The 15,772-nt window shown below is 47.8% G+C and overlaps 1 protein-coding gene across 16 annotated transcripts in view; it reads right to left on the bottom strand.

Annotated features, from left to right (window-relative positions):
* Positions 1–2,552: 2,552 nt before the first annotated feature.
* The window catches only part of nrcama (neuronal cell adhesion molecule a), a 41,863-nt gene continuing 28,643 nt past the window's right edge, over positions 2,553–15,772 (bottom strand). For 4 of the 16 annotated variants that reach the window (XM_076030288.1, XM_076030291.1, XM_076030289.1 and 1 more), the window contains 25 exons: positions 15,499–15,669; positions 14,542–14,653; positions 14,231–14,415; positions 13,949–14,080; positions 13,628–13,771; positions 13,436–13,547; positions 12,359–12,525; positions 12,100–12,247; positions 11,824–11,948; positions 11,563–11,592; positions 11,038–11,139; positions 10,660–10,857; positions 10,506–10,576; positions 10,166–10,391; positions 9,449–9,564; positions 9,056–9,263; positions 8,496–8,618; positions 8,214–8,390; positions 8,000–8,032; positions 7,167–7,232; positions 6,623–6,745; positions 6,362–6,517; positions 5,840–5,971; positions 5,668–5,746; positions 2,553–4,127 (listed from right to left, as the gene is read on the bottom strand). In XM_076030288.1, the coding sequence (XP_075886403.1) occupies positions 3,893–4,127; positions 5,668–5,746; positions 5,840–5,971; positions 6,362–6,517; positions 6,623–6,745; positions 7,167–7,232; positions 8,000–8,032; positions 8,214–8,390; positions 8,496–8,618; positions 9,056–9,263; positions 9,449–9,564; positions 10,166–10,391; positions 10,506–10,576; positions 10,660–10,857; positions 11,038–11,139; positions 11,563–11,592; positions 11,824–11,948; positions 12,100–12,247; positions 12,359–12,525; positions 13,436–13,547; positions 13,628–13,771; positions 13,949–14,080; positions 14,231–14,415; positions 14,542–14,653; positions 15,499–15,669 (3,371 nt within the window). In that variant the 3' untranslated portion in view covers positions 2,553–3,892. Of the gene's footprint in view, positions 4,128–5,507; positions 5,572–5,667; positions 5,747–5,839; positions 5,972–6,361; positions 6,518–6,622; positions 6,746–7,166; positions 7,233–7,999; positions 8,033–8,213; positions 8,391–8,495; positions 8,619–9,055; positions 9,264–9,448; positions 9,565–10,165; positions 10,392–10,505; positions 10,577–10,659; positions 10,858–11,037; positions 11,140–11,562; positions 11,593–11,823; positions 11,949–12,099; positions 12,248–12,358; positions 12,526–13,435; positions 13,548–13,627; positions 13,772–13,948; positions 14,081–14,230; positions 14,416–14,541; positions 14,654–15,498; positions 15,670–15,772 lie in introns of all 16 variants that reach the window. The other 12 variants (XM_076030292.1, XM_076030295.1, XM_076030297.1 and 9 more) reach the window with 8 other exon arrangements.

Here is a 15,772-nt window from a genome sequence, read left to right on the forward strand (position 1 = left end):
TTCTTGGAATGAAATCTCAAATTCAAGTGCAGCATTCAACTTAACAAGAGCTGAGGCAATGCGCACGAGCAAAGGCTGTGCATTAATCTCCAGGGGATCAAATCTTTTGAGGGTTAACTTCTTGGGTTCCCTCCAAGTATCCAATCCAGTTTTCTTACACTAAGGGGTGCTGGACACCTACAAATATATTGGTTTTTTTTTTGCAATCAAGATTCTGTAGGAAAAAAATGATAATTTAAACATAATAATATAAATAAATAAAAAACATAGCTGAAACAGATTCCTGAAACCAACATTTATTTTTTTTTTCAATTTCATTTAAAATACAAAATATTTTGCAATATTATATCATAGAGTAAACCACTTCTGACAGCCTTTCATGCTTCTCGTGTAGCTTCAACATTAACCAAGATATGTCAAACTGTCATCATATATCATATACTGTATATATCCTACTGCTAGAACATTGTTTCCAGGGTTTTAACACTCAAGTGTGCAGGTCTGCATACCTGTCCCATGCCAGCCATCCAAACTGTCTGCTCCTTTTTTTTTTTTAATTTGTTTTATGAAGATGGATCACTCATAAACCGGATGCATAGGTGTGTTTTGAAATGATACATCCTGTTTATGAGTGTGCCCCCCATTTTATATTTTATAAAAAATACAGAAACGTGTGCATGATCCATCCAGAGTGAAAGAACACAAGTGTCACAAGAGCTCAGTCAGAAGTTAAAGAAATCTCCTTTGGAAAATAAAAAACCTGATGGGAAGAACGCTCAAGCTAGCAGATCTCACCTGACAAGTTTCAAAATGAAAATGAAAAAGAAAAGGAAATTCACAGCAAATGAAAACGAGCGGAAAACTGCTAAAATGGTCTCACTGCGCACAGCACGCCATCCAATACGCAGAGCTGCGGCCCGGCCTCTCACCTTTGACCTAGATGCTCAACTTCTGGCCCTTATTTACAAAATACAACAGAAATATCTACATGTGACCAAGCTGACAAAATGGCAAAAACCTAAAAACTTGATGCAAGTTAAACATGTGGAAATGTTCTTAAAGGTCCCCTACTATGCCAAAAAAAAAAAAGTCAATTCATTCTTGTCTTTTACTTCCTTAACTTGCTACACTTTTCAGGATGTGTGATAAGTTTTGGCAATCAGCCATTTCATAAAGGGGGACTGACAACTCATTGACGCCTCTCTCGTCCTCTTCATTGTTCTCAATTCCAAACATGCAGAAGGTCCAACAAAGCAGCAGTCTTAGCAGGAAGCTAAAACACAACGTGTTTTGCTGGAGGCTGCAAACACAGGGCTAAATATGCTGTTTTCTGGGTATCTTATCGCTTTTTTTGGAGAATAAAGCGTGCAAATCATGCTCCACTGGAGTCCTGGGTGGAAAAATAAGATCAGAAGCTGGGCATAATGTGGGACCTTTAAACCAAAAAAAAAAAGAAGTGTTGCTGCTCCTGTTGAGGGGAGGAGGAGCCACCAGGCCCACGTGGCTGAAATCTAGACGTTTTATCTATGGAAATTAAAAGCAAAAATAAACACCAGGCATGCCCGTAACACAGCAGCATGCATGTGCTCCCCCCCACACACACACACGCACACACAATGACATTCAAGCTTCATTCATTTCCAGAAAGTAAAAAAAAAAAAAAACCTCAGAGTGCTGCGCTCAGAACGTGACAGAATACACAGACAGAAGTTTAAAATGCATAAACCAAAGTCACCTGTGTGTTTGACCGTTTGCAGTGAAACAAGCGACATTTTTTTTATTATTGATATTCACATAAACAGGGTACACTTGTTTCCACATTCAGTAATGCAATCAGACTCCACCACCCCTACAACTCCTTCTGTTTAAGTGCTACCAGTGAGTCCCATTCAGATAATAGTCAGTGCCAGATGGAGGGTCTGGTTCCATTTCGTTTCGATTCTTTTGGCAGTTACCTGGTGCGGACTTGGCAGTAGTTTTGGTGCGGCTGAGCAGCAGCTCCCCATTGAGGAAAACTGAAATGACGATAATGTGACCTTCCACCTCCTTCACATTTTTAACATCCGTCCCACTTCGTGCAGCCACGTCAGGATCTCTCGCGGGCGATCTACAAGCGCAACTAGGCGGCCCGATGGAAACCGAGTGTATGATTGTCGACAAGGCCATAACAATCCGCAGCGGGGGGTTGTTCGCTAGCTAGCCCGTAACTGCGACGCCGCAATAGGAGTTTTCAAAGGGCCCCACGCTGAAGTTTCGCAAACCTCACTGACCGCGCTGACTTGCTGCACCGATCAATTCATTCAACTTCTCCTGCAAAACTAATTTCCCACTTAGCTGCGGGGCTTGAACTGCTCTTTGTCCAGGTCTGCCGTGCGTATATGAGGAAGGATGGAACTCCCATGGTTCTAAGTCACTGTTCTCTACAAAGGCACTAGAAATCGTGCTGAGAGGTTACCAGGCGTCAAAACATATCCAGAAACTGCCACTGTGTACTCTCAGTACTCGTCATGGAAATGCTTTTTGGACACAATTTGGGAAGGTTTTTTTTGTTGTTGTTGGTTTTCTTTGTACTTTGTTGAAAGTGGCTACGAGTTTTAGGCGGAGTGGAAGCACTCGACATTGTTGGTGCTCGGTAGTAAACTACAGAGTGTGGAAAACAGAAGAGGACGCACATTAGCGGGCTAGCTGGAACGAGGTGTGTGGGAGCTCTGGCTGGCTGGTGGATTTCATCAAAGTGAAGAAAAAAAAACAAAAAATAAAAACATTTTTTAAAAGTGGTTTCCGCCAGGTTTTCCCGATGATTTGCAGTGAACATCCTCTCCTCGAAATATAGCTTTCCTCTTACTCTATTACATATATACAAAAGTCCGTCAGTCTCAGAAAAGACTTGCTTCTACTTTTGAGCCACGCGCTTTGCGTTTCTTTCTTCTTTTTTTTTCTCATCTCTAAATATCATATGCCAACACTCAACACTTGGGACCAAAATCAAAAACGAGTCAAACAACGGGAGGCATTAACCGGTCACGAGTAGGCGTGCACCATATACAGTCATCACTGCAACGACTGGCCAGATGCGAGGATGAGAGGAAACGCGCAATAGAAATATGATCTAATCCATGCAGGTGCTCATGTTCTGTGATCGGATGCGTGTTTGCCCTACCCTGCTTTGCCTTGCCCTGCACTGCCCTGCGCTGCCTTGCCCTGCCCTGCACTGCCCTGCGCTGCCCTGCGCTCGGGGTTCGAGCGTGGGTGATTATTTATCTGGAGACATCGAGTTCAGCGAGGGGTATCGAATGGCACTAAAACGCACATTTTGGCCACGCGCACCTCGGCTCATTGAGTGTGTGTGTGTGGGTGTCTGTGTGTGTGTGTGTGTGTGTGTGTGTGTGTGTGTGTGTGTGTGTGTGTGTGTGTGTGTGTGTTACAACTCTTTCCGGTACATTCCTTCTGCTTCAATATATTGCTTTCTCTTCTTCTTCTTCTTGGAGGTCTTCCGTCCCATGTTTCATGCCTGCTTGTGAGGGGATCGGTCGGAAGGCGGAGCAAAATTTGGCCTTTCTTTCTGTACCACGTCGGGCACGCGTTCGTTGATCGGAGGTCACGGCGTGACGAGGCGGGGGGGCGGGGTGGGAGGGGACGGGGTTTGGGATGGGGAGGGGGTCGGTGCTGGGGTGGGATGTGGAAATGAGGGCGTGGTCAGCAGTCTTGGTAGCCATGGTGGAAAGTGGAGAAAGAAAGAAAGTCAGCGTCAGCTACGGCGGTCTCCCCTTGGCAAAGGGCCACCACAGAGAACGGAGGCGGTTCTGTCGTCGGAATTTGCCAAGGTGACGGAGCGCCGTTGTCGCGGCCCCTGGCCCCCCCCCACCCCTCCCTCACCTCCCACCCACCCCCGTTAGACAAACGAGTTCATGGCGTTGACCGGCGACGGCGCCTCCGAGCTCTCGTTGCCCTCGTGCGTGTCCTTCTCCTTCTTGCCGCTGTACTGGCCGATGAAGGAGCCGTCCTCGTTGAACTGTCCGTCCCCGCCCTCCCCGTAGTCCACCAGGCTGTCGTCGCTCTCGTCGCGCCGGACCGTCCCGTTGGACGGGGTCCGGCTGCCCTTCAGAGGCTTGTGGTCCTCCGTGTCACTGCAGGGGGTCGGAGGGGAAAGTTGAACAGGGGAGGACGTGAAAGGTACAAGTTGTACAAAACGTTGCTTTTTTTGAGACACACACACACACACACACACACACACACACACACACACACACACCCAGAGAGGAGGCTGCTATTCAAGTGTTAGCAGAGTATAGCATTGGTTTTCTGCTGCTTTCAACTGTACGAATCGGAGTAAAACATCTCACTTCATCTCATGACAGAAATGCACAACTGCTTGATTAATGGGGAATCTGCTGCGACCGGAAGTTTAAAAAAAGAAAGAAAAAGTTGTCCTTTAACTTCGTACAGTTGAAAAGCTCAGCCACAGCTTTCATATCCCAGGGTACGATCGGGTGTTAGTGCTGAATCGAGCCGTTTGCACGTGGACTGAGGCAGACCGGGCAACACCCCAAGGGAGAAAAGGAGAAATATGGTACTAGAATAGCTGAAGATAATTAGCATTTTGGGAGTGAAAATATAGTTATTAGGGCATTCACGTTTTGGGCGGGAAAAATGCCCAATTGAGTTATTGTCCGTCTGACGCCTCCCCGTCTGCATGAATCCACGCACGTGTCGAGCCCGTGTGCTCCTCGGACTAAAGGTTGGTGAGAACTACCAAAGGCCATTCTGGAAATGCGTGCCAAACTGTAATTGTGTGCAATTTGTATAGAATAAAAAAAAAACGGTTTTCTGTTAACATGCAATAGGATTCACAATGCACCTCTTTTTTTTCCGGAAAAACCCTAAAAAGACGTTGCCATAATCAAAGACCTCCTGTTCCAGGCTCAGTGCATTCAAAAAAAAAAAAAAAAAGTAGGCGACAGCCAAGTTAAGTGTGGGCAGTCGTGTTGTGTCAATGCTTCAACTTTGGTTGAACTTTAGTCAAACCAGATGGGTTAATGTGTCTTCTGTTTGCATATAGTTTCTCTTCATGAGTTGATGTCATAGACGGCATGCATTTTATACCACATCGTCTCTCTTACCTCTCCATTGACCTACACGGGCCCAAAAAAACACAAAGAACGAAGGGGGGGAGGGGACAAGTGAAAAACACAACTCACAAGCCAAAATGAGTCCCTGGATGTGTTTCTACTTGGACACAGAGCAAATAGAGCAGGGTTTACGGAGTCAACCGCAATTCACAAATCTCAAGCCAGTGAGGAAACACGGCTTTAATGCCTCCAAAGTTCTGCAGGACGTGAAGCACCCATGATTAATGTAGTTACACCGAGTGAGGAAAATGGAATGGAAGAACTGCCACCGACATGAAGACTGCGACTTTGAGAGGAGTTAGTAGATTTTGATGGTTTTGCCTCTTATTGTAAAGCTATTGGAAAGAGTTGAGAGAGCAGTGCCGATCTTTGCCTTGCCTCTAGGGAGCGTTTGGAAACGAAGTCTGGTGCCGAGTGTGTCTCTGCTGCCTGGCAAAACGTTCTACACGTAAAATCAAGTCAGGACACAATAAACAAAAAGGAAAAAAACAAAACAAAACAACTACACGTTTTATCTCCATTTTCTGCAGTGTCTCACCTGTACTCCCCAAACGTCCCGTCGTCCTCCTTCATGGGCTGGATCTCAGGGTCTTGGTGCGCGTCTTCTTTCTCTTTCACTGTGGATCGCACACATATGTTTTTGTTTACTTTGTTTATTTCATGTTCAAAGGGCTCGGCCCCCAGAAAGCAGCTGTGCGAGCGGGCCCTACCTGGATATTTGCCTCCTTTGTTCCTCTTGATGAAGCACACGATGAGCAGGACCAAGATGAGGAGCGCGATGGCGCACATCAGCCCGATGAACCACCCCTGAGTGGCGATGTCCACCTGCCGGCTGGCTGCAGCTGGGGGGAACACAGAGGGAGTTCGTCAGCGGTGACTGACGCAGTTTTACTCTGAGCCCTTAAATTGAAAGCTCTGTTATCTCCATGCTGAGCAACACTGAATCTCACAGATGCTGAAACGGAAATTTAAAGTGAAATATCAACAATGATGAGTTAAGATAGTATGGGGAGCTGTTAAAGATGAGCGAAAATCACTAAAGCAACAACCGCTTATTCACCAATTTCAGGCAGCATGCGTTCATTACTAACTAGCATGGTCAAGTACTGAGTACTTTTTGAGTCCAGATGTGGTGCACAGTGAAGTAACAAAAGGATGATGAGTGGGTAAGAGAAAAAAAAAATGAAAAAATGAAAAGACTAAGACGTCAACCCTGAGGCATGCCGCCTCACCTGGCACTGCAACCAACACCTCGTCGGTGCTGTGGACGGTTGGGTCAGTCGGGTCTCTAGCGACCACACGCACCCTATAGGACGTCCCAGGCTTCAGCCCCTTTATCATATACCAGTGTGAACCGTTAACCAACTCCTTTTTCCAGTCGTCTTTACCTGGAAAGTCGGCGCAATGGACGGAGAGGAACGAGAGTCAGCAAAGCAGCCATACGAGTCAAACATTGTGAGACGACTGCGAGCGACAAGAGCAGGAAGCCTTACTGTTCTCAACAATATATTCCACATATACATTCTTATGGCGTCCAAAGTAATCCCAACTGATCACCGCGCCCTCCTCCGACACGGACGTGTTAACCGTGCCAAACGCGGGGCCCAGAGGTGGCGCTAAGCACACGACAGAGAGAGAGCAGAGCTGTAATTTCAAAAGTCATTCAGAGGGTTTTGTCGAGCTCCTCACTATAATTAAGGATTCAATTTTTTTTTTTAAATCAGAAGAAAATACACAATGAAAAACAACAAGAACTAAGAGTATAATAAATTATGAATACTTGGTACGTCAACCTCTTCAATTTTCTGAATTGAACCAATTAAATGGTCAGAAAAAACTGAATCTATATGCACTTGGCCCCTTATCCAATCAATATTAACCAACAATATACAGCATCACAGTAATTATATACGATATCATATCACAGACAAATACAAGATTATACAACATTAGAAAAATATGAGAATCTCAAAAAAAATCTCGAGTTATTATTATTTTTTCTCAAAGAGAGCAAGACTTGGGATAGTGCACATGTACCATTGTGAGACAGGGGAGGTGGAGACTGAGTGATAGGGGAGGTTGGGTGAGGGGGCGCTGTGGGGCCTGAAAGGACACGAAGAAGAGTGAGACAAAACGCATGCGTACACAGACTCTCTCTCTACCTCTCTTTTTCTCTCTCTCTCTCACTCTCTCACTTGCACTCTCTCTCTCTCTCTCTCTCTCTCTCTCTCTCTCTCTCACACACACACACACAGACAGTGACAGACCAGTCCAGATTGTTTGCAGTTGAATAGAAAAGAGCTCATGTCTGACAGGGAGAGCTGCTGCTGCCATGCTGAGTTAGAAACATGTTGCAGCCCTTGTTGTTCTGCAGGCTGCGACTCTAAATCTAAGCAGGGCGACATGCACGTTATTGGGGGGGGGTGGGGGGGATCAAGTTCTTTTCAAAAAAATGAAAAAAGTGCAAACTGCAAATGCATTGGAGCTTGAGGGGAAAAATAAGCGCCTTTGCAAGCATGATGCGCGTGCAAGTTACGGGGGCTTCGAATGAAAGCTACTTCATTTGAAGCAAACGCGACAAGCACATCTAAACTCTCACAGTCAAGGTTTCCTCTAAGGCTGCTGCAGCAGGGGAAAGGTTTTCTCAAAGACACTCGCATTTCCCCTGGAAAACCTTCACAATTTATTTGGTTTGTTTGTCTGTTTTTGTTACGCAGGAAGTCTAACATGCTAGCTTAGTAACATGCAAAGCCCCCTTAAGCTAATGTCTAAGACAGTTTCTTCATTTTCCTTTTTTTCACTTTTTCGGCCCTCTACAGTCTGACTGTATCGCTGACATGCAGGTGCTTCCAGTGGCAAACGTGGGTTACCTTTGCCTGGCACTACGGTGGGCTGAGTAAGAACTTCAGAGGTAGAGAAAAAGAAGGAGAGAAGAGACAGAGGAGGATATCAGAACACACAAATCTTGGACATCCATGAGGGTTCAGGACCTGTAGTGCGGACTTCTGCTCGCTTATATGGGAAGGCCAAGTGATTCACCAAGGAAAAAAAAAAAAAAGAACGGCTCCTATGCGGCGGACCTACATGTGTTCACGACTGTGACCGCCTCCTCCGTCAGGAAGGGGCCTGAGCCCTTGATTGTCTTCGCGCTCAAGTAGAACTTGTAGCGCATGCTGGAGTTGAGGTTTTCCAGGGTGAAGGTGGTCTGGTTGGCCAGGAATTCCGCCAGCTGAGGGGGCCCCAGCTCGTTGGTGTCGTTCACTGCGCAGAAGAGAGACAACCGGTTTTGTTTTTTGTTTGTTTTTTTAACTTTGGAGACACACGCAGCGCCGCTTACAGCACAACGTTCACTGGGTTCCAGCTCACCTGGCTGGTATTTCAGCGTGTATCCCACCAAACGTCCATTATTCTGCAGTGGGGGGCCCCATTGCAGAGTGACAGATTCCAAACTGGGGGTTTCGACGTTCAGGAAAGATGGCGGGCCCGGTACTGTAAAACATTCCCAGAGCAACAGTAGGAGTGGTTCTAATTAATGGGAAACAGCTGAGATACAGCACATACTGAGAGATACAGTGAGGCAGCGGAGCAAATTTCAATGCTGTGGGCTGCAATTGTGTCTTCTTCTATGCTTTTGCGATTAAGCCCGAAAGTTGCACGAAAGACATAGACTAGCTGAGTGTTTTTCAACGTAAAAAAATATGCCATGGCTCAAAAAAGGTGATAAAAATAACACTGGACTGCAGTTTGTGGCAAGACAAGAAAACACAATCGTGCCCACAAACATCAGTCATCTGAACGAAGATGCAGAAACCCAGCGGAACACAACTGAACTTTCACTAAGCCCCTCCCTCAGCGGCTGCAACCCAATCCCTCCCGGCCCACAAACCCACAATTTCTGCATTACGCAAACCGGCTTGTGCACACACCTCCCTCGGGGGTCTCGAACGTCTTGCTCTGGCTGGCTGGCCCCTCGCCCTTGTTGTTCAGCACCCTGATGGAGATGTTGTAGACGCTGTAGGGCTGCAGGCCCGGCAGGCGGCCCTCGCTTCGGTTCCCGGGGAACGTCAGCGACTGCTCCGGCTGCTCGCCCTGCTCCTCGGCCTTGTTCAGGCCGTGCTCACGGCGGTAGGACACCTGAGAGGCAGGAACTCCACGAGTTAGTCACGTCCAAAAGTTTAGAGACGTTAAGTTCACCTGCAAAGTTCACCTGAAATCGTTGAATATCCCATGTAACAGTCAGAATTTAATATTCAGCATTAACATGGGCAAAAAAAAAACAAAAAAAACACTAAGATTTTAATGATTGACCCACAACAGACCTTATACCCCAGCAGTCTGCCTCTGACCAGTGAGAAAGGCACTGGCTCCCAGTGAACCTCTGCGACTGTGCTGTTGTGAATCATGACCTGCACACTCTCAGGCGCAGACAGTGGCACTGTGGGGGCGACAAGACAGCAAGGCATTGAGACACGGCGCACCTCAGGGAGCTGCTGATGCCGCCCAGCATAACTAGAAAGTCCATCATCTGACATGCGACGTTCAAGATCGATAACAAATAGCATATCAAACAATAATGACATATTTTATTCTACCGTTAATCAATACAAAGGAATTTGTTATAGCTGTAATTATGCACAAACGCAAGTTCAACTGGACTGATACTGGATCAATATAACGAGGTAAGACTTCAGTCCACTAGATGGTGCTAAGTGTTCACTGTCTGGTGACGGAAGCAGCAGAAAACATGCGTAAAGAAAAGTTTTGGGTTTTTTTTTTTTCGCAATGCTCAAAATCACTTCCATTACTGCATCACTGGGACTGTGCGCACTATGGCTCTTATCAAGGTGCACATGCCATCAGGCTTTGACTGACGTGCAAATTAGGAAAAGGATCAAATATGGTGTAAAACCTTTTTTCATGTATAAAACCGCAGCAGCAGCAGCAGCGCCATTTCCATTTAAGAGGTTTTGAAACACTTGACGCTTACTCGGACCAATACTACAACAACGCATTCCATTCCAAAAAAGTAGACTCACAGTCCTCTCCAGAGTATCCAATCACCGTATACGGTTGTGGACCTTCACCGTAGTCATTCACGGCTTGAACCTTGATCTCGTACGGCACGTAGGTGGGCGTCCCGGGCACAACGAGCTCGGACACGTTGGCCGCATTCTTGGAGGACCAGTCCTCGTCCACGTCCTTCTGTCTCCACTGGACCTTGTACTCCAGGCCCGGTCCGTTGGACTGAAATCCTGTCAGTTGCTGTGCAGAACAGATGATTTTTTAAATTTTTTTTTTTGTTCAAGAAAAAGACACACAAGAACAACCATGGCTTGGTTGACTGCTTGCACGGCACCAAACAAACACGTGACCTACTGTCCAGGTGATGACGAGGTTGCTCGGCATCGTCCCCCGCCCTTGAACGTCTGCGGGATTCTCCTCAGGAGCTGGAGAAAACAGACAAAATAAACAAGATGGTTTATTAAATTGGATTTGTTTTCATCTGGCAGTTTGTGAGTGAGCCACACACCTGCAGGGCTGGTCCTGTACTGGTTGGAGGGCTGGCTGGGCTCGCTGTAGCCAATCCGGTTCATCGCCAGGACTCGGAAAGCGTAGTAGACGTACGGAGAGAGGCTGAGCTGCGCCGTGGAGACGGTGCCGGCCACCTCCGTCATATTCACCCACACCCCCGGCTGGTGGAGGAGATCCTCGAACTGGATTAGGAACTCTGGGGAGGATTACAGAGATTAGAGAGAGGGCAGCATGCATGAAACATTTTGTTTCGGCTATAAAAAATAAAAAAAAGGCGAAAATCCCGCGTTATATTTAGCCGCAACTAGAAACACTTTGCAAATCGCAAAATCCCACCAAACAAAACAGAAAATGTGAAAAGTTGAAATGCTCCTACTCTGCGTGGGGCTGTTGTGTTCATCTCCGTGAACCCAGGTGAGCCGGACGCTCTTCTCGGTCTGGTCAGAGAGGACCAGCTCGGTCGGCGGGTCGGGTCTCTCTGTGAACACAATCAGAGGCAGTTAACCGCCAGCAATGCCCCCACAAACATTTTCTTTTTTCGCTTCATTTCTTTGAACAAAAAGAACAGATGATAGATGGACAGATGTGGTGCTGAAGAACTTAATTTTGGCTGACGCAGACATCGCACAGGGGAGAAAACAGTCCAGAAAAATTGAAAAAGAAGGAAAAAAAAGAAGGGAAATTCGGGTTGCTAAATTTTAACATCTTGTGACATAAAATAAGAAAAGTTTTTCTTATTTAAGACACATCAAGCAACAATCAAACTTAATTTAAAAAGGCAAAAAGTTCTTCGTACAGGGACGACAAATTAACGGTAAAGAAAAACAGCTGAGAATGGAAGGTTGGGGCTTGAGACAAACAATGGAATGCGACAGAATCTAAACGTTTGGACGCAGTTTACCGTAGACAATAGCTGGAGTAGGCGTGGCCTCTGAGAGAGCGAGGGAGGAAGCAAGAGAACAAGCACAAGCACAAGAAGAGATTAGAAGTTAGTGACACGTGTCGCAGATGCCAGAAAAGGAGAAGGGGAAGCGTCGGAATGTCGTAGGACGCTGCTGAAACCACTGCCAGCTGAATCGGTCTATCGAAAGAGCCTGGTGCCATTCACCGAGTTTCACTCCTTCAGCTGAGTCCTCGGACAGGCGCCCGAGCGTGAACGTACCTACGACAGTCAGCATGGCGCTGGCCGAGTCCATGTCCAGGCTGGTGTTCATCATGCAGGTGTAGGTGCCCTCGTCGCCATCAGTCACGTCGCTGATGGTCAGGGTGTCGGCGCCAACCAGGAACCTGGCAACCCGACGTGACGACACGGTGAAACGGCGCCCGTTTGCAATCCCCACCTCACACCCACCACCACCACCACCACCACCACCACCACCTCCGCTACCGTTTCACCTGCAGAGTGCAGAGCGAATGCAAGCTCTTGTGTGGGGCGTACCTCTCGTGGTCGGGCAGCTCCCCGTTGTCTTTGAGCCAGGTCATGGTGGGGATGAGCGACGGGTCGTGTTTGACTTTGCACTCAAACAGAGCGCTCATTCCTCTCTGGACCACCCGGTACTCTGGCTGTTTGAGGATACGGGTGGGCTCTAGTGGGCAGGGGGTGGCGGAGAGAGGAGTGAATATCCCGAACGACGGCACATCACTTACTTTAGTCATTTTTCTTTTCTTTTTTTCAAATTTTTCAAACTCAGTCTGACCTTTGACCTCCAGGAAGACATGGTTCTCCCTGATGCCCAGGTTGTTGGTGGCGATGCACGTGTACTTCCCGCTGTTGAGTGGCTGGGCCACGTGGATCTCCAGTGTGCCGTTCTCGTGGATGACGTAGTGCTCGCCGTTCTTGATGCTGATCTGACTGTCTTTGAACCTGCGGAGGCACATTATTGCCACATCCTGATGATGATGAGGATGATGATCCACCCAAAAATATACTTAGCCCTCTCTTTGTGGTCTGCTGGCAAAAAAAAACTGCTCTCTCTGTTCAGGCTGAACCACTGTTTGGCCTCTACAAGCTGTGTGTCCCGGGGAAACACACACGGGGAAAAAAAGACAAGCTAGCCTGCGAGTGTGGTGCTGTGGTGGGAAAAAAATATTGTTGAATCATGTGGTTTGTGACAACTGGACTTGTAGGGACATTTCAGCAGGCCTCTCTAACGCTAATGTTAGGTCAGGTTGACGAAAACAGATTGGCGAAGGCGTCAAGTAGCTCAGATAGGGGGTTTGTATCTTTCTTTAGCGACACTGAGGCTGGAGCGAATCCAGATATGGTTGGGGAGGTGCTCAGCAAATGACATATGTATCTGCTCATTGTATGCTCATGTTTATTCCGTGGTATAAAAGACTTGTACTCATGATGTTCGGTGAACAACTGTGTCGGACACCCGCTTGTCTCGGATACCCTTGTTCCTCTCGCGAGATTAAACACTTGCTTCTCATCAGACAGAGTTCAGAGCCATGCTTTCACTCACACCGCAGAGGCGCAAAACGCTCCACGACAGGTACGAACACCAGACTGAGGGTGTTGCCACTAAACTGGGAGAGGTATCGTCGCCCTTTGTGAAATCACAAAGTGCTAATTTCCAGAATTGAGTGTTTTAGAACTGTTCCTGAAAAGTGAGGAAAGCAAATGAAGAAGGTTGAATGAAGGTTTTTCCCAATTTCTGGAAAGTTCCTTGGCAGACTGGAGTGGTCATGTGACTTTCACAATTTACGGGACCTTCAGGGAGCGGATGACACACTAAAAATCCTGGGAATGGCGAATGTAAGCTGAATCTCACCATGTGATGGTTGGTATCGGCGAGCCAAAGGAAGCGCAGTGGAGCAAGGCCAGGTTGTTGCTGATGACCTGGTACACCAGGTTGGGGGGCGTCAGCACCCTGGGCGGCTCGGCTACAAAGAGAAACCCCGCCCTCATTAAAACTTCCCTTCCTACAGTTCCGTCAGGACGCTCAGCTTCCACCCCGACTCACCGAGAACGTTGACGAAAGCGTTTGCCAGCAGGTAGCCGAACTCGTTCGACGCGTTGCACTGGTAGACGGCGCTGGTTCCCGACTGCACGTTGCTGAGGATCACGGTGTCGTCGTCCACCTTCCGGCTGCGGTCCTCGGGCGCATCTGTCACAGAGGGAAAAGACAGAGAGGAGGTGAACGCAGCTGTGAGTGTGTAGTGACGAGGACAGGCTGTTAGTTGGAGTGAGAGAAGAAGCTAATCAGGTTAGATGATCGGCCGTGGCCACCGGTGAAGGGAGCCACGCCAAGGAGGGAGAAGAGGAAGAAGGTCATTTAACTCACTCTCGACGGGAACTCCGTTGACAAACCATCTTATTTTGGGTTTGGGCTGCCCATTCACTCGACAGGTCAGGATTCCGGTTTCGTTCGGAGCGAGGATCAGGTTCCGAGGAGCACTGACCCAGTAAGGGGCCGCTGTAGTTTGTTGAAGACAGTGAGATATGTCAGAATGAACCATTTTCCCAGACTATACTCTAATAATAATAACAATATCTAAATATTATTAAAATCATAAGAATACAATGCAGTATGTTCATTTTCAACCCCTGGCAAACAGCAGCGAACCTTTGACGGTGACGTTGATGATGTGGTGAGTGCTTCCCAGCCTGTTGGAGGCGGAGCAGCGGTATCTCCCGGCATCGCTGTCCGTCACGTCCGAAATCCTGAGGGTTTTCTGAAAGTTCTGCAGGGCCAGACGGTTGGTGGGCAGTTCCCCCCCTTCCTTCTCCCAGGTGATGTCGGGCGTGGGCCTATGACAGAGTGGAGAGTCTCTTTGTAACTCCTGTGCGATCTCCAGCGACCCCCCACCACCACCACCACCACCACCCCGGAAGCGGACGACAAATCGTTCAGATTCATCCAGACAGGTGACTCACAAGCCCTCGGCGATGCATTCCAACTCCAGAGTCTCTCCTCTCAGGACCATCTTGTGGCTAAAGGCGCCCTGAGGCAACATGAGGCCGGGGCTGTGCTCCTGCCCTGGGTTGTCTAGAGAAAACAAAAGGCAAATAATAAGTGAAAGTCATACAACCACAGAGGCGGAAGGTACAATATAAAATAATTCTATCTTTAAGCAAATAAGATTCTCAACCTTTGCCGCTTCAGTGTCACGTGACCCGAACAAGTGCAAGATCTTTGTTGTTTTTGTTGTTTGTTGTTTGATTTTATTGTTTACAGTTTAGGCTACGGGACGCTAACATTCGAGTGGTCGGGGGCAAATGGGTGTCGGCCAGCGGCGTGATCATGTTTCCGTGCAGGCAGCTGTGAAACTCAAACCATGCACAGCACAAGTCTGCCCAGCATGTTGCATCTTTAAGTTGCAAAATGAGTTCACTTAATTTTTTTTTTTTTTTTGCACGCAGCGCCTTTAAATCAGCCGTGGATGTACAGGGGCGATAAAAAAAGGCACACGCATGAGCAGGGTGTCGGAGGCAGAGAGGAGGCTCTCCGGGAGGGAGGGGCCATCGGTTTTTGTTACTATGGCAACAGGACGGCTCTCTCTGTCTCTAGCTCCCTCTCTCCCCCCCCCCCCCCCAACCCCTCCAGGCTCGCACGCATTCCTCAGAAGTTCTTCATGAAAGTGCCGTCACTTTTTGATACGCCTTCGATCCAGATCAGCTCAGAGAAAGGGGACAAAAATTGGCGTAAATATCGAAAAAAAAAAAAATGAGCGCTTCACCGAGCAGATCATAAGGTCAGCCCAGAGTCCAGCGTACGCGTGTGCGTCATCTCATTATTTCATGATTTCAGCGTTCTTACATAATGCGAATACACTCAAGGGCGAGCGGGATGGTAAAACGTTGGGGGCGGGGGGGAGTAGAAGCAGGACTCACTCTCCAGGACCGCGACGGAGATGGGCTGCTTCTGCTGGATGGTCTGCGTGTGGGGGAAGCGAGCGTAGCAGATGTAGTCGGGCCTGCTGTCCTCCGGCACCACGTTGGCGAAATACAAGTCTCCGTTTCGGGCCTGGGACACCCGTTTATCCAGCGGCAGCTTCTGGAAGTCTGAGAGGAAACAACACAAAGAAACAACCATTAGCCGGTTTGATTTTATTCGATGAGATAAGGATCAGGGCTTAGAAAATATATATTTTTTCTTCTCCTTCTC

This window comes from Nelusetta ayraudi, unplaced genomic scaffold (genome assembly GCF_046127955.1).
Source record: "Nelusetta ayraudi isolate G7.1 ecotype Tasmania unplaced genomic scaffold, CSIRO-AGI_Nayr_v1 ptg000027l, whole genome shotgun sequence".
NCBI classification, from domain to species: domain Eukaryota; kingdom Metazoa; phylum Chordata; class Actinopteri; order Tetraodontiformes; family Monacanthidae; genus Nelusetta; species Nelusetta ayraudi.